Source organism: Melanerpes formicivorus, unplaced genomic scaffold, assembly GCF_026170545.1.
Source record: "Melanerpes formicivorus ecotype bairdi unplaced genomic scaffold, bMelFor1.0.p_v2 SCAF_76, whole genome shotgun sequence".
In the NCBI taxonomy this organism is placed as follows: Eukaryota; Metazoa; Chordata; class Aves; order Piciformes; family Picidae; genus Melanerpes; species Melanerpes formicivorus.
The window spans coordinates 640,349-667,545 of record NW_027142428.1 but is presented as its reverse complement, the minus strand read 5'-3'; the positions used below and the strand labels follow the sequence as shown (position 1 = coordinate 667,545).

The 27,197-nt window shown below is 40.1% G+C and overlaps 2 protein-coding genes across 3 annotated transcripts in view; one reads left to right on the top strand and one right to left on the bottom strand.

Moving 5' to 3' along the window:
- Positions 1 to 27,197, top strand: part of PSMD1 (proteasome 26S subunit, non-ATPase 1) — an 80,716-nt gene that overhangs the window by 30,444 nt on the left and 23,075 nt on the right. For both annotated transcript variants that reach the window (XM_068163995.1, XM_068163994.1), the window contains exons 17-18: positions 21,119 to 21,233; positions 24,293 to 24,409. In XM_068163995.1, coding sequence (XP_068020096.1) covers positions 21,119 to 21,233; positions 24,293 to 24,409 — 232 coding nt within the window. The remainder of the gene's footprint in view (positions 1 to 21,118; positions 21,234 to 24,292; positions 24,410 to 27,197) is intronic.
- On the bottom strand, positions 887 to 12,005 carry HTR2B (5-hydroxytryptamine receptor 2B). Its single transcript, XM_068163996.1, has 4 exons — positions 11,411 to 12,005; positions 10,077 to 10,725; positions 4,077 to 4,277; positions 887 to 2,044 (listed from the first exon to the last, which is right to left on the bottom strand). The coding sequence occupies exons 2-4, from the start codon at positions 10,384 to 10,386 to the stop codon at positions 1,164 to 1,166; spliced, it is 1,392 nt and encodes a 463-aa protein (XP_068020097.1). The 5' UTR covers positions 10,387 to 10,725; positions 11,411 to 12,005; the 3' UTR covers positions 887 to 1,163.

Genomic DNA, 27,197 nt, shown 5'->3' with positions numbered 1-27,197 from the left:
TTCTATTCTATTCTATTCTATTCTATTCTATTCTATTCTATTCTATTCTATTCTATTCTATTCTATTCTATTCCATTCCATTCCATTCCATTCCATTCCATTCCATTCCATTCCATTCCATTCCATTCCATTCCATTCCATTCCATTCCATTCCATTCCATTCCATTCCATTCCATTCCATTCCATTCCATTCCATTCCATTCCATTCCATTCCATTCCATTCCATTCCATTCCATTCCATTCCATTCCATTCTCCTAAACACTTGCTATTATTTTCAAGTGAAGTAACTATTCTATTTCTGTCTGTGATTTTTCTACTTTGTGTGAACTACATTGGGTGAGGGAAGGCTTTCAGTGAAATTCCACTGGTTGTAAAAATGGAGTTTTGTTCATGTAAATTAAAGGGATGTTCCAGGCACTTTCTGTCGTGCTTTGCTCATGGCCACTGATGTGGTATTGTCCTATTTTGGTTAAATACCCTTATTTTCTTAGTATGAGAAGAACAAAGGGCAGTTTTCTGTGACAAATCTAACAATACCAGGCTTAACGTGTATGTAAGAGTAACGGAGATGAAATTCAGGTTGGAAAGAGATTCTGCCTGACACCGTGGTAAAACCACAAAGGGATAATTTCAGGAGTCTCCTCAGCAGAGGAACTTATTTGTGGGAGGCAATGCAGTGAGCTGTGTACTGTTTTGTTTACACAGAGTATAGATAGATTTGAATTAAAACCAGCAAGCTTGTATCCTCACCCCTCTGATTTCATCACAGAGCGTCAGCCTACAGAGTGCTCTGTCTTGCCAGGGTGAATGTTAAAATGGTGCTTGTACAGAGATGCTTTTCTTATTCAAATGTTCTGTGAAGAGACTGAAGATGATGAGAACTGAAGTCAGATACTCAAACTGATTTAACTTTTATTTATTTCCTTCTTCCTGGAAGGCTACAGCTCTGCATTAGTCATTTATGATGGACTGAAGTTGTGGTTGCCACCATAGGATTTGGATTAAAGTAGAGGAGGCTTTGGAGGGGAGGAATTAATATAAATTTATAAGATATTGGTTGCATAAATAACAGAAAACAGTAGTATTTATACCCTCTTATAGCACATTTACCTGGAATAATACATACAGTAATAACTATGATATGGACATGGCTGCTGTTCCACTATACGTAGCTGACTTGTTCTTCTGTTTTATCAACTTCATTCTCTGTGAGAAGCAAAGTGTCCAGCAGAACGGCTGATGATGCTTGAATGGGTGAGCTCCTCAGCCTCATTGGGCTCTGGTACATAATGGGGTTAATTCCATTTCTCATCCCATGCATGACAAAGAGCTTGGAGTTTTCTGCCACAGAGCTTCTGAAAGAGATCCTGCTGGAGCGCTTCCGAAGGGCCCTGATGGGCTTTGTGGTCCGATAGTTACAAGTCATATACCTGCTGAAAGCCTCCCTGAATGTTTTGTTGAAAAGTGTATAGACCAGAGGGTTCACTCCAGAGGATACGTACCCTATCCAAACAAATATCTCCATAAGCTTTTGAAAAACCTCCTTGTCGCAGGAGTTGCACAGAACCGAACTTATGTTTGTGATGAAGAAGGGGCACCACATCAACAAGAAAAGAAAGAATACAATCCCCAGCACTTTGGATGCCCTTTGTTCATTGGTTATGGTTTGCATGGACTTCCTCCCTATGGTAGATGTTCTGCAGATAGGCACGTCACTGGACAAAGGCTTGTCCTTTTTGGAGCCGTTTAGCATCGCCACTTTTTCCGGCGAGGAGGCAGGAGTCGTGTCGCGCTGAAATACCGTGGACACTGTTGACCAAGTGAAGCGCTGCGGGGGTTTGTTGATCAAGTAGGCCTTCTTGCGGAGCACTTGGATGGTCAGAAAGTAAGTGACTATCATGATGGTGAGGGGAATGAAGAATGCAGCCACTGACCCATACAGAATGAAGTCGTGAAAACGGTCAGGCATCAGGACACAGGTGATATTTTTAGAGGTGCCATTTCCATCTTCAATGCCTCTGATAGGAACTGGAATAGCAATGCCTACAGGAGAAAGAACAAGTACTTTAGCATGTGATCATCAGTTGCAATCTCTTTTTTTGGGCCTGAAGCCCAAAAAGGGTCTCTAAAAGAAGGTAGTTCCTGAGCTCAAGAGCAGGCATGGGGTGACAGAAAGAATGTGAATTGTTGAGAGGTTCACATGGGTAATAGGGCAAATAGTACTTGGCAAGCTGAGCTTTAACAGAGTGCCTTTCCTAAAGGAGACTGGGCCTAACCCATAGCATTTGAGGAAGCAGCATAAAGTTGCCAACTTCTCAAGAGTAACACACATGAATTACTTTAACTCGGGTTCTTAGAATTGTTACAGCTTTTCCTCCAGAGAAATGTGTTTCTCTGATGCCATCTGCCTTTTTTTCCCCCTTTCCCCTGAGGTAGCCTTGGCACTTTTTGAGGGACAGTTCTGTAAATACGCAGGACTTGTCTTTCCCTCTTTTCTTAACCACATCAAGTGACTGGACACAGACAGCTGATTTTTTTTTTTCACCCTGCTTGACTCTTTTGTATATACAAGTGGTTAAATAGAAGTCAGAATTATGCAGTGTGTGTTTGAGATGGATTTGTTGTTTAAAGTCTCTTGCATATTTAAGAGTGTTTAAATGAGGCAAGCTAGCTCTGTAATTCACCACTCGTTTGAAAAATAAAAATGTTAGCAATCTTGTCTTTTAAATGAATTTTTTATAACCACTAAATTACAGTCAGCACTTTATTTGCCAGCAGTCTGACATTACAACAAAAACATCAGGTTCCTTGCTGTCTGGTAAAGGTTATTTGTGCTGTGTTTCCTGATACCGCTTAATGAGATCTAGAGATTTACTGTATTCCTCTTACTGAAGTTGGGTGAAGGCAGCAAGAGGAAAATGGTTTACCCTTCAGCAACTTGATCCCTTTCTTAGTGAGAAGCAAACTTTCAGATAAAGCAGGCACTTAAAATGAGGATCAGACCAAATTAACCTTTGATTTGGAGAATGTTGGCTCAGCTGCAGAGTACTTTTGTGTTGGAAAATGAAAAAGTACAGCACTGATTAATAACAATAAATTGGGCATTAAAAGGTCAACTTGTAACTGTCTTGTCATACTAACAGTTTCCCTTTTTTTTGGTGATAAAATAGAGATACCATCTTTTCTCCTATCATCACAGCTCTTCTAGGATCTTTCTTTAAAGTTGGAATTTTGAGGTTTAGGTGTGTAAACCTCAGCCAAGAAGGTGGATGTACCCATTCTCCCATTGCCCTATGCTCCTCACTGGTCTTAATAATTCACAATAATTCCATTATTTCTCTTGCACACAGTGCCTGATGCCTGTGTCTGCCTGCAGTTCACATTCAGTTGTTTAAATGTTCTCATCTTAGCTCATTTAACAGAATTTTTTTGTCTTAAAGACAGGTGAGGTGCTAATAGAATAAAAGTTCGACACTGACATCCTTTATATGAACTTTTCAGGGTTTGTTGTTGGGCTTTTTTGCTTGGAAGTTAGCCTTTTTTTATGCTGTATTGCGAGGGCATCTTACTCTTCAGTGTGAGTGTTACCAGCCACTCATTTGTCTTTCAATCTTTGATGTAGGTAATTAACTTTTGTTGTTGTTGTGTTTTGGTTTGTTGTTTTATTTTGTTTTAACTTGATTCATGGGACAATTGCAAGGCACAGATTGCAGCAGCATCTACTCAAAGTTATGTTTGGGACAGAATATACTACCACAGGAGCATGAAATCTTGCTTTGCCAGCAGATACGCTATGCATACAGAAAGGATCTTCTGATTTTTGGACTTTTTAGGCCATGAGGAAGAGTGGTGATTATCCCTACTCAGTTCTCCTTCCCTTTCTGGTAAACCTGATAAGGAGCAGCAGTTCAGGCAGATTTTGATGATGTAGTTATGCATGATCCAGGTCAGCCCAGGTGTTAGACTCTGATAATCAATAGTACTTGGCCAAATTTTCCATTTGCCCAGAGTTCACCTATTGTTCTGGACATAAAAAGGTTCTGCATTCTTTTTCCAGCCTCCAAGTCTCACATACCTATTGAAATGAGCCAGACTACGGTGATTTTGATGATTGTTGTAGCCCATGAATTGTACTGACTAGCCTGGATTGGCTTTTTAATCGCAATGTAGCGGTCTAGGGAGATGGCACAGAGGTGCATGATGGAAGCTGTGGAAAACAGGACATCAAGGAACAGCCAGATAGGACACAAGGCAGTTGGTAAAGGCCAGGCATTATCTGAAAGAGAACAGAATAATTATTAGAATCTAAACATTTTGAGAACTTTCATTGTGTGGCATTTCTCTTGGCATTGGTACCTTTGAGAAGTTCATAGTACTATAGGAACTGAGCTTTGCTACTGCCCCAGCTGGTTTCTGTCTTATATTTCAGTCAGCTCCTAACTGGCCTGGTTACTGCCATCACACTGATCAGGCTGCTTGTGCATTAAAAGCCTTTCCCTGTCTTTTTCTCTTTGTCATAAGTTCTTTGGTCCATGATTGTACTGGGTCTTTATATGCTGCTGTTAAATCATATTTTCAGCTATATCTCCTTGATAGTCCTATGATTCAGGGATCATATGCAGTGTATTAATCAATCATTGCAGAACCACGATTGAATCTTAGTGGTGATCTTGAAGAATATAGTTCACAGACAGTTGAGGACAATTGTGGCCAAGCAAGGCCCTTCTGATTCAGTAAAGATTTTGTAAAAACTAAAAGGCTTTCATGCACATTTTTAAGAGCAGTGTCTTGGATTTCAAGTCTGGCATCCTGTTTCTTACAGTAGTTATCTGCCTTTAATGTTGATATTAATCTTACAGGGACTATAGGGTCCATCAACTGCACTGAACATGTAAACACAGAAGGGTTTTCTGTTTCTGATGGCAGGAATTGAACTGATAAATATATTCTCTTTATAAATCTCAGCTGTACTCAATCAGCAGGCACATAAATAGTAGTACCAGAGGAATCAGTTCTTCTTTGAATGGTGATTATGGAAAAACCCAAAATGTTTCTAACAAATCAGGTTGGTTTTAATCTCTGTGTGCTGAGAATGCTAAATGAGCTGGGCTATTGTAGTGTACAGTCTTATCAATGTGGTCACTTTGCAGTAGTTTGAGATTAAAACATGCTTTTTCATAATGTGACTGATGACAGAATTGATATGGTGCTGCCTGGAATTATAAACTCTAGAGGATGGAAAAGTTGATAACTTCAGACATAGCACATAGATGTCTGCACTCTTACCTATGTTGAGAAACCTTGCTCCATCCATTGCCAAGGAGGGATGGAGCCCTGAACCAAACCTCACCCATCCCCAAAGCAGTGGACTCCAGGTGAGGGTGATGTAGGCAGTGAGGCAGAAAGGAAAGAGGAGGTCTGTTCAAAGCATTAACCAGTAAATTTTATCATCTAGCTGCATATTTCCTAAAATAGGTATGATTGAAACTAGGCTTCAAAAAACCACTCAGGCAGGTATGAGAAAGTTATAATTAGTATATTATGGAATGCTTTTTGTATTTATTTTTGCTATCTACACTTTCAGCTGGCAGTAAGGTGTGGTGCCTTTCTGAAGGAAAAAAGAAAGAATGTCTTGTGGCTCATATAAGAGTTTACAAAGAGGGGGGAAAAATAGGCAAGGAAAAAATAAAGAAATTATGTGAAGGGCTCTAAATGTTTTTGCTCACCCCAGAAAATTAAGGCTACTACTTTTGATTCTGTGATGAAGGATTAGTTCAGACAAAATGTGAACAACAGAAAATATCTTCTACATCTCAAAGGATGGTACATAACAGAGCTGCATTTCAAGCGAGCTGCTAATACTTCTGTTGGAGAGCACTTATGTGCCACTCCCTGGATTATAACTGCTTTGCTTTCTGGAGAGCTGCAGTGTAATAAATGCTTTGTTTTTTTCTTCCCCACTTAATTTGCTCTCTGCAGAGGAATACCCTTGAATACTTTGAAACATAAAAGCTCTTTTCCTTCTTTTAAATGCAGATACATTTGAACAGCTATCTGGTATAAAGCAACCTTGTTGGTTTTATGAGTTGTAAGAGCTTTTGTTAGTTGATAAGTACAACTGGACAGAGAAAGCTTTGTTGTTTGTTTTTGTCTCTGTTTGAATTGGGTGCAGACATTCATGATTGTGGCATTATGCACTATTATATTGGTGTGTATCAGATGATACAAAACAAAAATCCAGACAAATTCAGAGTAGGCTTTAAACACAGTACCTGATAGAAATTGAAGAATATGGTTATTATTTAAGCAAAATAAATACTGTGAAACTGATAGCTGAAAGTCCAAAAGAGTCAGGTAGTTGTCTAGGATTTATACTGCGGTGTATTTTGCATTTACTTACTTTGATTTGTTGGTTACAGCTTCATTAGAAACTCTATTCCTAACGTTTGAAGGACTCCTCTTAAAGAGGCACAGGATGAGCTTTTACCGCAACTGTCTACCCTGGATTAATCTTTATTTAAGAAAAGCTTTATTTATAGGAAATACCTTAGAAATGTGTAATCCTTAAAGTGCAGAAGAGTTGCTCTTGATATAAGCCAAAGAGGTTTTGTGAGAGCTTGGGAGAAAGCACTGCTTGTGTACATGCTATAAGCATGATTAAGAGAGATCTTTAAATAGACTTCTGCTATAAGGGCTGCTGAAATGTGTTGCCTGTAAAGGCTTTTGTTACTGTTAGGTAAGGATGCTTTTTACTGAGATGAAAGTTGGATATTTTCAGTCACTAGCTGGCTTAAGCCTAGGCTTCAGTCTTCAAACTGGTGTGAATGCATCTGTAGCCTGTGTATGTGGTGTTGAACCTCGTGTCAGCGTTCAGCTCTGTGGACTGAGAGGGCCTGCTGTTTCCAGGCCACTGTCTTGCTGTTTGTCCTCCGTTGCCACCTGCCTTTATTTCTCCACTACAATTATACCTTCAACAGTAGTTCTTCACCATGATGTAGTGCTTTTGAATTGAGCCAAAATAATTTTATGGTTTCTTAAAAGAAAATGAGAATTGCTTTGCAAAGTATAAACCTTGCTTTCTGAAGTATAAAGACAGTGAGATTTTGGTTAGTAACCCTCATTTAAAGCAGTCTTCTCTGGTGGTTTGCACAAGCAAGAAGGGAAGATTTGCTGTGGTTCACCTTCAGTGAGGGGAGAAGATTAAGATGGAGATTACTTGTGATAGATTTTTCAAATGCTGGTTTGCAGCCCAGGATAATCAGCATTACCTTCTGCTTTGTAAGTGGATGACTATCAGGAATAGAGAACATACTTTAAAAGATGCTATACACACTGTGCCCAGGTAACCCGTTGCTTACCAAGATGTGGATAGCAGACTCCTTCCTGCTGTGTGGGCTTTGCAAACGAGAGGATGTCTCAAGTTTTATTTGTTAATTTCACTGTCTGATGAGTAGCAACGTTTTTGCTTTCCTTCAGTACTTCTGAGTGTTAGAAATCAGAACAATGCTTTTGCAATCTAGGGTGCAGAGGTTGCAATTATTTCCTACCATGCCTTCCTTTTTTTGGAAGAAATGAGGAGAATTTAGCAAGCCATAAAAGCAATGAACTGTTTATAACTTCTGACACACTCCTCAATTAAAATTGCAGTGTATGTTTGTACCAGAGTACATGTTGGTGACTCTGCCCCTTATGATAGTAAACCTGTGAGCAAGTTGGAGATGTATGTATTTATTTTCAGAAGGGGCAGTTCTTTTATTATATGGAGCCCAGTATGTCTAGTAGGTTTTGAATTTGAACACTCTGTGACATTGGTTTTTGCAGTCAGGATCATTGGAAGTACTGCACTTCAGCTCACACATCTTCCCTCAAATGTCCTCCACATAATTAGATATCAGTCCCAAATCGGAAGCATAATATTTATGTACCGTATCTAGAAGCTGCACCCAGCTATTTCATTATTATGGAAACATTCCTGCCTGGAAGTGCCAGGAGGCTGAATTTAATTTGCTCTCTGACTCTCAATGATTTTTCTATGTTCAAGTATTTGCCTGGCTAATGTAGCCTCAAGATTTAGATTTGTTATGTATTTAAATGTCTGTTGTATCATCATTCCAGTAACTCCTCATGGTTTGAGCTCATGCCTTGAACTTCTATAAACACCTCAGTATCTTCTCCCAGTTGGTGAAGAGGCAAAGCAGTTTTTCTGGTTGGCTGCCAAAAAGAGATTTCTGTGCAAGATAATTCAGTTGCAGTCTTACTGAATTAATTATAAGTAATTTTGCTACTTTCTTGTAAATTTCCTACAGCATGAAAGATACTTTTGTTTGAGTTCTTACATTAAGATTCCTAGCATGCTTTAAAACTGCTGTCACCAGGACTCAGCACTGAATTAAATGAGAGATTAAGGAGCCCTAGTCTCTTCATAAAGTTAAAAAGAAAAGATTTCTTAGTCTGGCAAAATGAAAATAGTACAATAATCCAAGCTAAAATCTTCATCACCACCAAAAAACAATGCCACAAAATCCAGAACTTCTCTTCCCTTTGATTACTAGTGCAATACTAGTACTTTTTATGGTTAGTAGTTTTGGGTTTGTTATTAATGAGACCTTTGACAGGAACTAAGCAGTTGAAGTATGACTGTCAATACATATGTGTATACACGTCTCTTTCTTGCCTCTGCACACACATGTGCATGAACATGACAGTGCAAGGGTTATATGTAAATGTCTATGGATTTTTCCAGTTAGAAATCTTTGTCCTGCTCATGTACATTCATTCTTCTTTCTAGAAACTGTTGCTTGAAAAAAACTGCTTTAAGATCTCAGCACTGAATTCAATTGTCCAATACCTAGTTCTTTTTTTTTTTTTAAGGATACAGCAGTCTAGACAAAATCAGTCTCTGGGTATTTAGTGAATAAGTACATGTGTTAATAAGGTGATACCAGTCTTCTGCAGCAAACAGAAGCTACTGGTAGCCTTTCTGAAATAAAGTTTATGATTGTGTTTGCTGGTTGCTCAGGCAACTCTTAGACATCTAACACAGAAAAATGCACTCGAGCAGCCTTTCATTATCTAGGGCCCAATGCTATCTGTACCTTAAGATAATTGGGTAAATCAGTAATTTTGTTGAAAAACCTGTCTCTCTAATTCCCTCCTCCCCACCCCCCATTTCTATGTTACATAAATAGCTTGTTTAAAATACATTCTTAAAGACACTTTAGGAGTAAGAGAGACTTCTCTATGGAGCTGCCTGTGCTAAGTTGTCAAAAGTAGTATCTGAAATAAAGCTGAGCAAGAGAGAATAGGAAAATGTCTGTAATGAAATGTTCTGTAATGACAGCTGGGAACATGTCACACCCAGTATGTGCTCCTGTAAAAAAATGCCTGTTTCATTCCATATAAACCAGACTAAAAGCGAAGTCTCAAATACTAGGTACATGAGTTGAGGCTTCCTTGGCTTGACAGCTGAGTTAATTCTTTGGGACACTTTATGTGTTTGCCACTTTCTCCAGTTTAGGGGAAAATGGGTTTCTCTGAAACTGATAGTGGTACAGTTTGTTCTCACTGGTGTTGCCAGGGACCATCTCTGACTGCTCATGGAGCCTGGAATCAATACTAAAGTAAAGCCAGGTGCCTGACTCCTGGAAAGTTCAAAACCTTTTCAGTACCTCTGTACTGAACAGATACCTAGTCTGCATTTCAAATTTTTAAAGAGAAGACTAAATGCAATTAGTAATATCCAATAGAACAGATATCAGCATTGTGCTGATGTTATTAAAAATACTACATGATACAAAATGTAATTTTTCATGTCCACCTTGAATTTAATATCAGTTGTAGGTCTCAGGTGACTTTTGAATGGTTTGCTTCGAAGGGAAGAATATCCACAGTGGGTATGTGCCCCATAAAGACATTAAGCTGTATTAAGGTGAGAGAGAAAAGATCTTGCAGCCCTTGTCTGAGTGATTTTTAAAATTGTAATGGTGGAAAGCAAGCAGTTTTTCTATTTAACTTAGATGTCCCCAGACTGTACCCCATATGCTAGCCTGATGAGACAAACACGCTGTGTACTTACCAAATAACACTAAGAGAAGGCCAATTGGCATCACAAACAGACCCACGAGCAAATCTGCCACGGCCAAGGACATCAAAAAGTAGTTGGTAGCATACTGCAGTTTTTTCTCCAGAGACACTGCCAGTATGACCAGTATGTTCCCCCCAATGGTGGGGATTATCACCAGGAAGATCAGTAAAGCCGCCCAGCGTACTTTGTTTCCTTGTTCGTCACTTGGGTAGTCCTGCTTGGGTTCTCCTGTTACTGAGAGAGGCGACAAAGATCCATTGCTATCTCCAGACCCGTTCAAGAAATGTAAAGAAAGGGACATCTTTGTGTCCAGCAGAGTGTATTCAGGAGCTGTATTTTGCCTAGGAATTGTGTATCGTGTAAGAGTTCAGTGTTCCGCTCTGGTCCAGGATGGTCCTGAAGAAAGGCCAGCATGGTCAGTACAGTAAACTGGTCATCTGCTATTTTGAGATACTGAAACCATGTCTGAGCTGCTATCCAGTTTTTTTTTTTATCCTGTCTTTTGCTGGGTGGGTACAATCAGGTCTTAAAAATGAAATTCTTGTCTTGTGTCCATCTCTGGTTGGTAGGGTTCAGCAGTCAGGTCTCCCCTTCAGAGTGTGGTACAGGTTTCAGAAGATTATAGGAGACCGGTTGGTAGCTGTGAAAAGTAAGCAGTGCATTAGCTTCTCCTAATGGATTTTTTCTCTCTACAGCAGTAAAAAGCGAGAGCTAATTCGGATGCCGAAAGGCTCCCTTTAGAGCGTTCGTAGATTTGCTCTTTGTAAGTAGAAACTGATGCAAAGGCAGATGCTCACGTTGTGTATATGCAACTCCTCCTCTCCCCCGTGTCTAGTCCCCAGCAGCGTGTACGTAGGCAGGCAGCAGTTCCCATATTTCCCCTTATTAAGAATCCTGTCTCACTGCAGAGGATCACCCCCAAAATATCTTCAGAAATGATGTATGAGGTTTCCGTTTTAATGTCTGCGGTTCCTAATTTATCAGGTGAGGGTCAGGAAGCTGTAGACAATAAACCACTGATGACAGTCTCAAGGGGATGGTAAAGATTTGTGGAATTGAGACATCCAAATTTACCCACTGCTTGGAGGGGGGGTGGGGGTGGGGGGTGAGTAAACTGCCTGTTTTTGTAATCTGAGCAGTGCTTTTATTAAGCACAGCCTTTGCTCTTCCTCTCTCTTTCTCTCTCAACTCTGCTGAAGACTTAACGCTTACATTTCCCCCCTCAAGCAGAGAAAGAAAACAGCTGGCACAGCGTTAAGCTGAATGAATGCTCAGTTCCTGGGAAGATTTGCTATGTTGCAATTTTCAGGTGAAGAAAGCCTTACCTCCTTCTCTTGCCTTTTAGCAGAGTCCACTTTGCATCCAGGAAGAGCCTTTGTAATTTTCTGTTTCATCTCACGGAGGATTTTAAGATTAAGATTTTTTGCTACTTTCTGGAAAAGAAGTTGTTCATTTGGTTTTAGTTTTTATCATTTTTCTCAAGCTCGTCTCTGTGTGTGCTTTCCTTTAGCATTTATGTTTCTTCCAACAGCAAGTTTCAGAATCTCTATTTTGGGAAAATGGTATTTCTCACCCAGGTATTTTCTCCAACTTCTGAATGGAGGAGAAGAATCATTCTCACCACTTGTTGTAAAAAAGATAAAGATAAGGTTGTGTTCTTCCTTTGATGTCCTTCCTCTTCCATTCTCGTGACTGTTTCACTGAAGTGATTAGCAGAGCCTGTGTGCAGTTTTCTCTTTGTTCATTAGCTGGGCTCTCCGGCCGCTTCTGCGCTTGTTTGTTGATTGACTCATTCCAGCAGATCCAGCCCCGGTGCTTGAAAAGCTGGGAAATAAATGAGCGGAGGTTTGGCTAGAGAAGAGCCAGAGAAGGTTAATTGATGCAGTGCTCCGGTGCTGCAACATATGCTCCTTGTAGCTGTGTCAGGATGTGCAGGTCCTGTAAAGGACCCTTCACACCACGGGATTGTAGCTGTACGCACCGTTGCCTGTCTAAGCCCGCACTCTCGCTGGCTGGCTGGATGGGAGCACAGTTAACCCTAAAAACTTCTGCTGCCCTGTAAACACTCCAGTTTGTTTTCTTGACTGATTTTATAAAAGTACCACCTAGCACACCATTTTAAATATGTGCAGTTACTTTAAATCTTTCTTCATGCAGCTGTGTTTTATTATCATGAGTGTTCTCTTTTGTTACCTTCCAGCTCTCAGTCAGATGTGTGTATGGTCTCTAGCATCATCTTACAGTTCTGCATTAAAATGGAACTGCAGTTCACTTCCAAGGACATTAACTGGACAAGTGTGTAACAGAGTCCTTTAGTTCAGGATGAGGGGAGACCATGAGATCATGATCTGGCACTCTGTATCTCACTGGCTGTTGCATTCCATGAATTTCTAGTGTTCACCAGATTTGAGCTGGGAATTGGATCCTCAGTGAGTTGTGAATCAATTTATATTTGTTGTTTGGTTTTGATTTTGGGTTTGTTTGTTTGTTGGCTGTGGGGGGGTTGGTTTGGTTGGTTTTTAATTGAAAAAGCAGTCATATCTTTAAGATACAGCTACTTTGGGGCCAAAGAGAGAAAGCTGCTGCTGGAAATTAATAGAAGTACTTGATTTAAAGTTTGTTCAGTCATACAGGAGACTTTCCAGCAAAGTAGTTTTCACTTGTTCCTTTTTTTCCTCTTTAAAAGTAATGTTTGCTATGAGTGCATGCTGTATTCATTTCAATTGACTTTTCATATCTTAATTCTTCACAAAAGTATATATATTAGGAAATAAAGATTAATCCAGCTGTGATAATTCTGTTTCCTTATCTGATGACCTCCCCATTGTTACTCCTGACAGTACTGAGAGAGTAGAGAACATGAAAAGATAAGGAAAAGCAAATTCTGAGACAGGACAATATGAATTGGGGCTAATGAGCATGTGGAGTCATTTTTCCAACTGTGTCTAATCAACTTCTGTTTTATTTTGTATATCTTGAAGGCTTTAAATCTTTATCAGAACTTCCATTGGCTTAATCACAGCCAGTGTTGGCTCTTTCCAATGGTACAGACGAAGCTTGTTTTCCTTCTCCATTACCACTTGAGCTAGTTTTTTCCTTCTTGAAAGCTGTCTGAAGTTATCGGCAGTGTGTCTGTATTGTAAATGGGGGGAAAGTGCAATGGAGTAAACCCACCAAAACATAGTAAAAGGTGAATCCTTTCATTTCAGTTGCCTGCTTGCGTGTGCTGTGTACAGGTCTTCGTGTCACATCATAGAATCAACAAGGTTGGAAAAGACCTCAAAGATCATCAAGTCCAACCTGTCAGAATTAAAACTTTCAAGGGGGAAAAATAAACAGTGCATCTATCAGAACCCTCTGCTAATCATCAGCGTCAGTTACTGGTTGGAGCTGAAACTGTATCTTGAAAGAGTTTTATTTCTTTTTCACTTCTCACGTTTTCTCTTTCACAGCACAGTAGATACTACCCCTCAATCACTTCAGTGTGGGAGAAGTATCAGAGTTATGGAAATGTAATTTTGTCAGCTGAAGTTCTGTGTTCACAGATCATTGTTGGTTACTGCAGTAAAGTGCTGTTTTGGTCAACAAGAAGAAGAAATGTTCCCACTTCTCTGGAATGCCTCAGTGGATGTTATAATGTAATTTATATGACAAAAGAACCTCTTTAGCCAGGAGAATGGCTAAATTAAGTAAACTGGGAGGGGGGAGGCACCCTGATGAAGCACGAGCTGAAGGCTGTACTGTTGCCTGGGGATTGCTCTGATGAAAGCTTTATGAAGGCATTCATATCTAATTGAAAGCAACATTTTTGTGGGTTTGGGTTAGGGGTTTTTGTAATACAGATGGAAAGAGAGTCTTCTTAGGAACTCACAGTGGAAGATGATAGGAGTTAGTTGCCTGTAGGCTTGCATAGCATATTGGTACATTGTTTCATTGCAGATGGCTAGAAAATACCTGCCTTTTTGGAAAACATCTGCCTTTTGTGATGTATTTTGTGTGTGTGTGATTTTATTATTACTTATTTAGATCTTCCAGGTTTGAATACTTTCTGAGGAACACGTCATCCTGTGTGTTACAGATCTGTAGCAGATTCTTCACTGCATTACTTCTAGCCACACTTTTTTGTGCAAAACCACTGTCCTGTCTCCATGTCCAGTTCCTCCTCTGCATTAATGAGTTGTTAAACCTGAAATCTTGCTAGGCCCCACTCCAGGTTCACCATAACCAGGATATTTGAGCCATGCATAGATTTTTAATTTACCACCACCACCACTTCTTGCTGTTATTTCTGCTTTCAAATTGCCAATACTATTTCATTTGAATGGAGCCATGTCTATATTAGATAGGAACACTGGTGACAGTGTTGTTCAGAGGGTGCTTATCCCTCAAGTTCATTTGCTGCACCTCTTGGCAGCACTCAGCCTCACCCTCCTGACAGCGGGGGTTCCTCCTGGAAGTTCTCATTCTTTAGCAAGTCTTGCTTAGGCAACTAGGAGGTATTTCAGAGAAGGAGGCTGTGTGGCACATGAGATAGCTGCAGGAAATTCCTGACATGGAAATAGATCATTTTTGTCAAGAGAAAAAGCAATGGGGTATACATCTGTGCTTAATCTACACCGTTTTCCTCTGCAGATTTTCTGTCTTCTATGTTTTACACCCTCTGCCACACAAGCCCCCTTCATCAATGACTGCAAGTGATACAATTAAATATCTGCATTCCTCCTTTATTATCTCATTCATGGATTAAATGAAACTTCTGTTAAGCTTTTATGTTTATTTTTTTTTTATCTGTCACTGCACTACCAAAGCAGCTTGTGGAAATAGTTCTGTATCAAATGATTAATTCATGTCCAGGAGTTTAGAAAGTAATAAATATTTAGAATCTTTTGAACTATGACTGTAGGGACTTGATGATGAATTTAAAAGATGTATTTGACATTGTTCTTTAATTCTCTGACATTTCATTTTTCAATGAGTTGTAAAGTCCTTAAATATTTAGACTAAAAAATAAGTGTACATTAGTGATGCTTCAGACACTTCCATTTTTAGTCTTGATCACAAGGCAAATGTGATGGTTTATTTTCTGTGTTCTGTTTGTTTACTTATTGATGCTACCTTATATACATACAGAGGACTTCATATTTAAATACTGCTGAACTAGAAAGTGAAATGGCAATTGTCCTCCAACCGTCGAGGTGTGCAACTTACAGGATTGGAGATAAACTGCACAGAGGCATTTGGATGTGATTCTAACTGGGCTGTGGTCAAAAACTAAGTGAATTATGCTTGAAGATATGGCAATCTGAGTTCTTCATTTGTCTTGTGGTGTTGTTGCATGCCTTTTGGATTAAAGTGGATTATTAAACAGAGTTGATGAAGCTAACAGTGTTCTTCAACTTTCAGTAGCCCAATATGGCTCTTGGAGGCAATGCCTATGAAGAATTACAGTGTCTGCAGATGTTGCAGTTGTTGTAACCTTCAGAAGAAAAACCCAGTTTAGATTCCTACAGATTCCTAATAATGCTGATATAAGAAATGTTTTGTAGTGAAAAGGAAATAAGATTTCAAGGTTCTCTGCAAACTGTGGAGAGCCTTCCATGGCCAGTATCATGAATTGAAAGGAAAATCAACTTCCTTCCCTGCCCAGCTGATCTGGGGGCTTATGTTCATACTAGTCTGTGTTAGTAACAAGCAACCTTCTGGTGAATTTTGTGAATATTTGTACTGGTGGCTTAAGGAAAACTTTCTTTCCTTTCTTTTTTTGAAGGATGCTTACAAACTAAGCAAGCTTTCTATAGAGGGAATATAACACCTGTGTTACTTACATCTAATTATATCCAGGAGGTGAACATCCTGAGGAATGAGACCAAGTTGAGGCTAAGGCTAAGCTAATTGGGCAGGAGTCAGGCAGATCCTTTGTGTTCCCTCTGGTTCTGGTTTCCTTGGATATACAAAATCCTTGGCTTAGGTTGGCATTTTCTTGTGGAGGTTTTGAGCTCAACCAGTTGTTAAGTAAAAAAATTAATAAAATGCTCACTATTATGGTTTTCTAAGAAACCCTTCATGACTGTCTTGGTGCATCTTTACTTTCCTTTAGGGTTTTGTTTATGACTTCTGAAACAAAGCAAACTGGTTCTTGGAGGAAGTCCTTCATCTGCATCCCATGTATTGCAACAATAAAACGTGTCCTCGCGTAGGGTAGAAACAGAGCTGTGTTGAAGCCCTGTAGAAGAAACATTGTGGCATTTTTTTGCTTCTGGATTCATTTAGTTTCTAGTAACAGGACAAAGTTGAAGCTAGTTGTGGTGTTGGGGTTTTGTACACGGGTCTGGGTTCACTGACGTCTGTGTTTTGATGGCTTATGTGGGAGCAGCTGAGTAATTTTCAGATGAAAATGAAGGAAATAATTAGGCCATTCTTTTGTGGTCGTTTTGCTGTTGTAGTAGAATGTAATTGCAAAAGCAAACTGCTTGAGCAAAAGCAGTGTCAGGAAAAAAGGAAGGAACCAGTGCATTAAAGATAATTTGGTCTTTAAAAATAGACATTGCTCATCTTTCTGAGATACACTGCCCACTTTAGAGACGTGCCCTAGGCTGTAATGTCAGAATTTTTAGATGAAATTACTGGCCTGTGTTATGGGAAGCTCTGGCTAGAGAACTATGGCACTTTGCTAAATATATTAAATACATTCCAGGTTTAGAATTTTTACTGTGACTTTAAAGAAGGGCAAAAAATTGTGCCTGGAGATGAAATTTCTGCTCAGTATATCTCCAGATGGTGTCCTGGTATTTTATGTGGTGTTACCTTCTGTATTTAACTTGTAGTAATGGCAGATGTCTGCTAAGAGTAGTTTGATGCTGACTAACTTCTGAGGTAGCTTTCTTGTACTTATTCTGGGTTTTCTTGTACTCTTCATTATTTCCCCTATCAAAGGAGAAGTAACCACATTGATTCAGCCACCAGCACAACAGTGTGGTGGAGGTATCCAGTAGGAAGCTGGAGGAGTGAACTTGGTTTGGAAACTTGCATTGGACTTGGTATCAGGGAAGTGTCAGAAGCAGAACCACCTCTCTGTTGTGCTGGATGTCAAGACAGAAGCTTGTGTGGCTGTGCTCTAAGTGAAGGGGGAAAGCCTTGAGCCGAAAGGAGGAGAATGTGATCATATTTTAAATGTATTCCCCAGCTGAATTATCATTTGGAATCACAGAATCAGCAAGGTTGGAAGAGACCTCAAAGATCATCAAGTCCAACCCGTCACCACAGACCTCATGACTAAACCATGACACCAAGTGCCATGTCCAGTCCCCTCTTGAACACCTCCAGGGATGGTGACTCCACCACCTCCCTGGGCAGCCCAATCCAATGGCAAATGATTCTCTCAGTGAAGAACTTTCTCCTCACCTCCAGCCTAAACTTCCCCTGGTGCAGCTTGAGACTGTGTCCTCTTGTTCTGGTGCTGGCTGCTTGAGAGAAGAGACCAACTCCCTCCTGGCTACAACCTGCCTTCAGGTAGTTGTAGAGAGTAATAAGGTCTCCCCTGAGCCCCCTCTTCTCCAGGCTAAACAATCCCAGCTCCCTCAGCCTCTCCTCATAGGGCTTGTGCTCAAGGCCTCTCCCCAGCCTCATTGCCCTTCTCTGGACACGTTCAAGTGTCTCAATGTCCTTTTTAAACTGAGGGGCCCAGAACTGGACACAGTACACACAAGTAATGGCACAGGAGCATAATGGCAGCCTGTAACTGCTTATGAGGGCTTTTTATTTTTCTTTTGACCACTTGACAGAATTGTTTTGTGTTTTATGAAGTTTATTAAGTTGCCTCTGGATTTATATGGGGTAACCTTTGGCAACAGAGTGCAGGATTTTATAAGTGTCTCAGCAGTAAAACGGACAAGCAAATATTACTGCTTTAGCATCAGTGCCAACAGTGATCTTGAATTCTGAATTCCTGTTCCTCTGATAAGCATTCTCACAAGACTCTTCTGCTTCCTCAGCCCTCTTGTGGTTCTGCCTTCTCATCCTCTGTTATGTGAGAGGACACTTTTGGAAGACTGCAGGTTCAAGAAGACTGCATTACTGGGGTCCCATGAAGTAGCTTTAATTCCCAAAGCGGATTTACAGGAAACCTCCTGTCAGAGTATTTGACTGGTTTATGGATGGGTTTGAGATGAAAGCATTTAAAATAACAGCCACAAATAATGTAAATCTGGCTAAAAAAATTCCATATTCAATTAGCACACATTATTTCTGCTTTTATATTCAAAATTGTGTTGGAAGTTCTGAGCCTGCAGACACAAAGATGTGTCCAATTTAATGATTAATGCTTCAAAGTGTATAATTCTATTTTTGCCAGAAGCTGTTTTTCTCTTCCTTGGCTCACAACCTGCCTGTTTAACATTTGCTGAAGTAAAGCAAACACAAAGGTGTTAAGAGTCTTTGTGCAAGAGCTGAAGTCTTCTGTGCAGCTGAATGCTTGGGCTCATTTATTATGGGATTTGTGACTCCTGGTTTCTGCATCAGCTCATTTAGAAAAAAAACCCAGCAAAACCCCATTGTCAGCATCCAGGCTGTTATTTGAGCAAGAGACTGTCAGGTAGTTTAAAATGTGCCTTTTAGTTTATAATTTTAACTTCTACTGCTTGCTTGCAGGACAGAATCATTCCACTTCCCACCTCTTTCCTATTTCTTAACATTTGTCATTTTGGCTGCCTCTTAGAGGCAGCATTTTTCCAGCAGCTTTGTGTTTGCTCTTTTCTTCTTCTGTGTGTTTTGTGGTTTTGGTTGTTTGGGGGTTTTTGATGCTGTTTGGAGGGAGTTTTATGGTGAGGTGGTGGTAGTGGCAGAAGGGATTGTTTGCCCATGCAGGTATCTTTTTTGCATAAAGAAAATAACTGTTGGAAGCCAGGAAGGAGTAGAAAATCTTGCTGCCAATACTGCCAAGGGGTTGAATAGCCTGTGAAACCTTGCCTTCAAGTCTCCGGCAATGCTGGAGGTGAGTTGGAGCCTGTGTGGTGATGGTGGTGTTGCCTGTATGTGATCAACCAGAGCAGGAGATGGAAGTATAAAAGACTGTAGTTATTAGAGGAAACTATGGAAAAGTGTTGAAATGGAAAGATGTAACACCTAGGGGAGAAACAAACTGATTTTGTGTAGAGAGTATAACTGAAGGCTGAGTGTGTGGTTATGTGGCGTGTCTTCTGTCCACAATCACAAAGAAAGAAGAGGGTGGACTAGATTATTGCTTAAGGTCATCTTTGTTATTGTTTTCTATAATTTGGGTATTCATTTAACGAAACCCAACGCTGGAGCACACTCTGTAATGTTTTTTCTACCTCCTGAGTTGTTGAGTGCTTTGGGAGACACTTAAAGATCCTGCATGATGCTGTAATTCCTGCGTACAGCAGATACTGCTGCCAACCTCTCTGTTTCAGTATAGCACATGTAAGAAGAGAAGCTATAACTAAGGTGTTCTTGGCTCTTCCTTTGTACATTTCAGTCTGAAATCAGTTTATAGTCAAAGTAAATGACTTGCAGAACTGTTTTGAGGCTCATGACTGTGACAATTAAAAAGCCAGTCTAAGCTGCAGGGCAGTGAGATGAAGTAGATAACCAGATGATGTGCACTTTGAAAACAGACATCATTAAATAATTTACAGTTGATAGTTTATCTTTCTTTTTTCATGAGCATATACTTGCCAACCACATTCCTGCATTTCTCTTTGTTCATGGGGTCAGGAAACTGGATACTTTAAGAGATGAGCTTTAATGGATGTGCTTGCAATGCCTCTGGGTTCAGAATGAAGACTTGGCTGATGCAGAGGTGCTTATTTTACAGATAGTTTTGCCTTTGCTGCATTAGAAAAGCTGAAATTGGCAGTATACTATATTACAAAGTGGTTTGTGTGGCATCACAATTAATGGAGTGATAAACATGAGTACAGAGACAGGAGGGAAAGAAATATATCCACACCTGAAAGTGAACTCTGCCCTACTTCAAAAGGCTTGTATTGGTATGACAAGGGGCAGTAGTTTCAAGCTAGAGATGGATGTTAGGAACAATTTCTTTACCATGAGGTTACTAGAACACTGGAACAGATTGCCCAGGGAGGTAATTGAGGCCCCATCTCTGGAAATATTCAAGGTGAGGCTTGACAGAGCTCTGGGCAGCCTCATCTAGTTGAGGATTCCTCTGCTTAACTCCAGAGGGGATTGGACTCAATGACCTTTGGACGTCCCTTTCAACCCAGACCATTCTATGATTCTGTGATGCTGTGATTCTACTCAATATTCACAAGACTATTTGCATTAGCAACACATACTTCTTGCAGTAGGAAATTAAAGGCTTTCCTTGCATCTCCCCACCGCTAGAACTTCTGTTGCTGCAATGACCACAGGACAGGAGTTCCCAGTTAGTGAAGTGTGGAGCATGTACTCCTATTTCAGATCTTTTAAAAGGCAGCAAAATCCCATCATAATATTGTAAGGAGGCAACAGTAGGCATTGCTGATAGACTGCAAGTGAGTTGTGTCAGAATGTCCTCACATGCTTTGATTTACAGCAGTAGGTGGGGGTGAGGAGTCATTGGCAGAAGCAGTGATAAAGAAAGGAGTTTGGGACCCACCAACCTTGAGGGTTGATTGGATATGGAGTTGGGTTTTATATCAATTGATGAGAGATTTAATGCTGTGTCTCATGGAGAGTAAACCTGTTCTAGTGAAAAGACCTTGGTCTCAGTAGATATGTCATTCTGATATGCAATCTTTTGAAGGCAGAGAGTATGTCAAAATATGGAAAAAAGGAAGGTTTTAGTTATGGGAACTGTGTATGATATCTGCAGTGGTAGGAAGACTTATTCATTTGTACAACTCCCAGTATTCTGCTTGGCCCATTTGTTCCACCCCTCTGCTTACACTGAGAAATGCCAAACATACGGCATGGAGGAACAATTTTAAGTTTTCCAGTATGAAGAGAGTGAAGTCTTACTGTTTTGAAGAACAAAAATAATAAATAACGTTCCTTTTTTTGTCTTTGTTTAGGACTCCTGAGCAGTGTCCAAGTGTGGTTTCTTTGCTGTCAGAGAGCTACAATCCCCATGTGCGTTACGGAGCTGCCATGGCATTGGGTATCTGCTGTGCGGGCACTGGAAACAAGGTGAGGACCAGAAGCATCTGCTGCCCTAGACTTTCTGCTTTCTCATGCCACCAAGACATTTGTGCAGAAGTGTCACAGAGAGAGATAAGATTTCTTGCACATGTACACCACTAGCCAGCTGGAATAGAGCAGTACTACTTTAGAGTCTCTGCCCTGAGCACAGAAGCTTGTGCAGAATAGGTAAACTGGAGCAACGTTTTCATACATTTGTCTTCAGAAGTTTTCTTAGAGTTTTCTTACTGCCAGGTTGCCACTAAACTTTAAGTGTTCAGTACTCCAAAGGCAATACTCCTTTGGCCTTGGAGTGGGTTTGGGGATAACAGGGGGATGCCAGTGACAGGAAATCAGCAAGTGCTTCACACAACTTCTAGCTCCTTTCTTCTCTCCTGTGATACATAATTCATGGAAGGTCCTTGTAGTAAAGCCAAGTGCAGTGAAATTTAATGAAATGTGCTGTAGTTTCAGGAGTGTAGTTCACAGCCACTAAATTTTATTCTCACTTTATAGGTGTCATTGAAGGATAATTCTCACAGATGATAGCAGGGGCTTTTCAGAGTAGGATTTCTGCTTTTGTTGTGGGAAGTGAGCGCTCCCATAAGCAGCAAGTGGTTGGGATAAACTTCCTCTGTATCCCTCACATGTGTACTGCATCACAGTTTCAGAAACAAGTGCACAGACTGTCCAAGAAGAAGTAACATTTAGTATTTCCAAGAATTCAGTAAATTTCACACTTAACTGTGTCATCTCCTCCTCTGCTAGTGTTAAACACTTAGTCTGTGGCTCTTGCAAGTGAGTGGTCCCAAACACATAACTTGTGTTTTGAAATACACAAACTGCTGATACTAAAGACCAGAAGCAGTGTCTGTGTAAAGTCTGCAGACTTGAAAGCAAACTGAAAGTTCAGTTTTTATCCAGGTTGCTTTACTCTAAAGTGACAGGTAGAATCAAGTTGCTAAATATGTTTAACCAGCTTCATCTGACAAGTTGATTTAAGTAGAAATGCTTTTAGTGACACAAAGAATTCTGTTTTGTTTCCAGATACATTGTGTGATAAAGACCTAAACTATCTGATATAAGCAGACATGTTTGTCAGAGCTGATGTTAGTAGGTTTTGAAGGCCCAAATATATTGGAAAGTTCAGCTTTCTGTCATAGTGGATGTTCCATGCATGGTGTTGAATGTGTGCCAAGGAATGATTGAGTCACTTTCAGCCTCCCAGATAGCTCAATTGGCAAAAGCAACCTAAGTGAAGACATTATTCTAGAAGTGGTTCTTAGGAATGGTGGTGTTTGTATACATGCAACTCGTTTTTAGAAGCCTCAGCCTGAGTTAAGTAACACTGAGAGGGGTCTGTGCTGGGAGAATCATACATTCAGCTGCATTTATTCATGTCATTAGTTTAAAGTCTGGACAGGAGAAAGCTCTGTACAAAAGATTGCCAAGTTATTCTGTCTGGCTTCTTTAATGAGAAGGTCAAATAATAGCTTAAAAGAGCTCTTTGAACTTCTTCAGGTGGACATCTCACTGTTATCAGTCATGTTTCAAAGAGCATCTTAACAGCTTGCTTCAAATGCCCTTTCAGAGTGCTTTTAGAAACCCGGTGTGTTGCCAGAGCCCAGATTGATCTGTGCAGCCTGTAGCCGTGCAAACTGCTGTCTTTGGTTTATTCTACCTAGATCTGAAAAGTGTGGTTGCTGGAGGCTGGTTGAGCCCACTAACAGCTTGCTGCTGTTGAAACAGATAGTTTCAGAATCACAGAGTGATAGATTTGGCAGGGACCTCCGGAGATCATCTAGTCAACCCCCCCTGCTAAGGCAGGTTCACCTAGACCAGGCTGCACAGGAAGGCATCCCTGGCACCTTTTGCTGTCGCTTATGTCCATCTCCCTACTGAACTGACACAAACTTGCAGACAACTGAACCAGGTAATAACAGCAAAAAGAGAGCAGTTTGTGGTGCATTATCAGGCTGGAAAAAGTCACTGAGAGGTGAGACAAAGCCTGCAGCTAGTACAGGGAGAGGGATGGAACTGGATAGCTGAAGGGAAACTGAAGAAGGAGAGGGATCTCATTTTGCTGGCAGTGAGTTTATATGAGTTCAGTTGTCCTGTGTAGTGTGTGTTGAGGACCTTGCACGTTGCAAATGGTGTCTGTATTAATTCTATGTATTTTTAGGTCATGGCAGAAATGTGAATGGAGTTGAAAAAATGTGTCTAAACATCTGATTTAGTCTGAGATGCCTGCAAATTGCCCCTGCTGGTCTTAAGTGCATCTAAGCAGTATTTATTACAATAGATTCTTACAACAGTTATTACAATAGATTTCTTTTCATAATCAGTGACTGTATTGAAAGGAATGCTTTTTGACAGATCATTGTGGATCACATTCCTGTTGTGCTTAGCTGGAAAGTTACTGAACTTGAAGAAGCAATAGAGAGTTCTTTTAAATACTTAAAAAACCCTAAATTTACCATGTGAGTAAATTTAGAGAGACAGACAGACAGCCTCACTTGATGTAGGTTTGAAATGAATGCTTTCACGTGATGCTAATGTCACAGATAAAGTGTAAGGCCAAGAATTTGGGACCCAGGTCGTTTTACCATCTCATTTTCAAACCTCCAACGTAGTGTTTGCTATCTCTGCTTCATTTGTTCCTTGTGCAGAACTGAAAGTAACTCTGATGTATTTTCCTGGGAAGAGTGGCAAAGGAAATGTGTGAATAATTTGTGCACTCCTTTAGACGTGTCAGCAGTATTTCTGATGAAGGCATCTGTTGCTAACAGCAATTGTTTATCTGTTGCCCTATTTCTGCAGGTAGATCGTGTTCCATCCATCTCTTGGTTATTGTGGTTGGTTTTTTTCTTCCTTATTTTTAGATTGAAATCCACAGAAGTGCAGATTTCTGCCTCATTTTTCTAACAACAAACAAAATATATTTTAAAGTATCTCTGATAGCATAAACCTTCCATCAGGGTACTGAATTTTAGGATACTAAAAATATGAGTATTAACTTTCTGACTACTTATTTAATGGTGGTTTGTTTTTTTCCTGTTTCTTTTTAGGAAGCAATTAATTTGCTTGAACCAATGACAAATGATCCTGTCAACTATGTACGTCAAGGAGCTCTGATTGCATCTGCCCTTATCATGATCCAGCAGACCGAGATTACCTGCCCAAAGGTAATGTCACATACCTTACATACCGGCTTGTTAGGTGGAAGAAGAATGGTCTGGGATAATAAATCTTGAGTGCTTGGTGCTGCACAGGTATGTGCCTTTTAAAGAGCCAGAGCTGAATGCACAGCAGGAAGCTCCTGCATGGGTCAGAGCATGCAGTTTGGAAAGGGGGAGCGGTGCACACTAGTCGAAACACACCTGATGGATGACAGCACTGTGACTCTAGGTGTTACAAGAATAAATGCTTTTTCTGAAAAGGCCTTAAAGCATCTTGTAATGATATAAAAGTGACTGTCTACCACTCAGACGTGCTGAGGCCTGTGTGCTCATGATTTATGTGAACACTATTACTTAGTAAAGAAGTTGGTTTTGATGATAATAAACTTAGTGTTGGATGCAGTCACCCTGCAGGGAAGTACTCTTATTAACGTGTTTCTTTTGTAGCTAGTCTTACACTTTGCAGAGGAAACATTTTCTGTTGTCAGAAGTGGCTTCCAGGCATTATAGCAAGTACATTTTTTTGCTTTCTGAGTAGAAACAAAAACTCCATTAAAAGGATTGCATATGCTGTTTAGCTTTTAAAAATTAGTTTGCTCTGTGAATATATGACAGATGATGATATGCAAACATTTGTACAGACTAAAAGTCTACAGTAATAGAAGCTCTGAGGTTCCACATTTCATCTGCTTTGGTGAGCACTGGGGTGGAGCAGTAGCTGGTACTTTGCTAATCATCTCTCACATATGGGTTGATTTTATTGATGTAACTTTAGAAATTGAACTGTGATTAAAACCAGTCACTTTTTAACTGGATGGGAAGGGGAAAAAAATTCTTTATCCAGTGGAAAGTTTCACCTGGGAAGGTCAGCAAAGGAAATCTACAAATACAGGTGCTTGGCTATTTCCAAGTCATGGAAGAGGAAGATTTGCTGGTAAACACTTTGTTCCTTTGAATCATTAAAGAAACCCACAACAGAAACAAAACCCAAAAGTGAGCAGAATCTGGAAGCAGTCTTTATACTAGGAGAATTGTAGTTCAACTAAATAAGCCAGTGGAGAACACTAGAGTTCTGTTCGATCCCCTCATCTTCCAAGATACAAAGTCTGTGTAAAGTGAAGCTGAATTATCTTTATCTTTCTATAGAAGGAAACTACTTCTTGTTTTTATTGCTTTCTCCTTGATCAGATGTTTGGAATGGCAGCCCTCAATATAGGAGTTCAGGTTTAATCATTCTGTGCTCCTCCTCTAATGCTGGACAAATGGTGTAGCTCTTCTCAGCTTCCCACCTGTAAGAAAGATGCATGGTATTTTCTTCTGTGAAAGGACATACTAAGAATAAAATCATTTTAGGTTATAAAGCACCCTAATCCTCTTGGGATGGGAATTGCAGACTGCTCTGAATCAGTTGGACATCTGAGTGTTATTGCTGGGTCCGTCTAGTGCAGTTTCTGTCTTTTTGAAATGACAGGTGAAAGAGTCTGTGTGTCCTAAAAACTGCAGACAGGAGAACAGCTAGCAAAATTACAGATTATATGAGGTGTGTAATAAAATTGGATCTCTTTCCCCAAAGAGTCACGGTAACCTTTACTTCAGAGCAAGGTGTCATATCTAGCCTTGTTAAATGAGTGATTAAAATAGTTGCCTAGCAAATACAGAACGAGATGTGTAGTTTGGGGCTTGGTGGCTTGTTTCAAAATGGGGAGAGGAGCTGAAAAACCTTCATGACAAACATTTGTTTAAGCCAGAATTTGTGTGGTATTACATGTTCTAGATACAGAAAGCAACTCAATACCCAGTCATACAAGCACAGGAGATATTAAAAAACAAACAAGCAACCCCCCAAATAAACTACAGGTTGTAAAGTAAAATAATCCCTGAAACATTCTGCTAATTTAGAGACTAACTAGAGAATATAAAAGTTCTACTTGTTTTGAAGAATATAAAAGTTGTACTTGTTTTGAACACCCCAAAAAATTAGTTCTCACCAATGTAATTGAATTCTCAGAAGTAAGAGGAGTATTTCGAGGCATATGCTGCCAATTAAGTTATTTATTACCCATGGGAACATTTTTTTTGGTGTGCTCTGCCAGTCTAAAGAAAAGTTATTTGATGCAAAAGGGTAGAGTTCAGAAAACAAACCATTTTTGGATGGCAGTGACATATTTTGATCTGATTCGATTCCTGAGTGGCACACTGGTGCACTATGTGCCAAAGTGTCTTAACTTCATGGATGGGAGTTTTTGCATTGCTCAATAAGCAGCTGGCCAAAAGAGCAGGATGCATTTCATAGCCCACAAACTGTACTTGTCATCCTGATGTGGTCAGAGCAAGCTATATTTTACATTTACATTTACATTTACATCATCTCAATGCTGTTTTGTGATGCTTTCATGTGAGAGATGGTGATTTTAATAGATTGTGACATGTAGTCTAAACACTTTCTTGTCATTACTTTTCATTTTTGCATGTTCTGTTTGGGTAAACTTCTTGTTTGTGAGCTTGGGTTAGGAGGACTTTAAATTCTCTGGTGATGATTTGGGGTGAAGATGGCAGCAAATGATCTTCCTGGAATAGATTTATATTTTTCAAGAATACAGCTTCAGAGATTTGAGATCAGAGGCTGCATTAAAAGATGTGGCCAGCTGGTCAAGAGAGGGTATTATGCCCCCTCACTCTGCTCTGGTGAGACCTCACCTGCAGTACTGTGTCCAGCTCTGGAGCCCCCAATACAAGAGGGAGATGGACCTGCTAGAGTGGGTCCAGAGGAAGGCCATTAAGATGATCAGAGGGC

Coding starts and splice junctions, on each gene's coding strand:
- HTR2B (XM_068163996.1), bottom strand. CDS start 10,386: ATGTCCCTTTCTTTACATTTCTTGAACGGGTCTGGAGATAGCAATGGA. Junction 4,278..10,076: donor CCTTCTCTTAGTGTTATTTG/GTAAGTACACAG, acceptor GTTCTCTTTCAG/ATAATGCCTGGCCTTTACCA. Junction 2,045..4,076: donor AGTCTGGCTCATTTCAATAG/GTATGTGAGACT, acceptor TTTCTCCTGTAG/GCATTGCTATTCCAGTTCCT.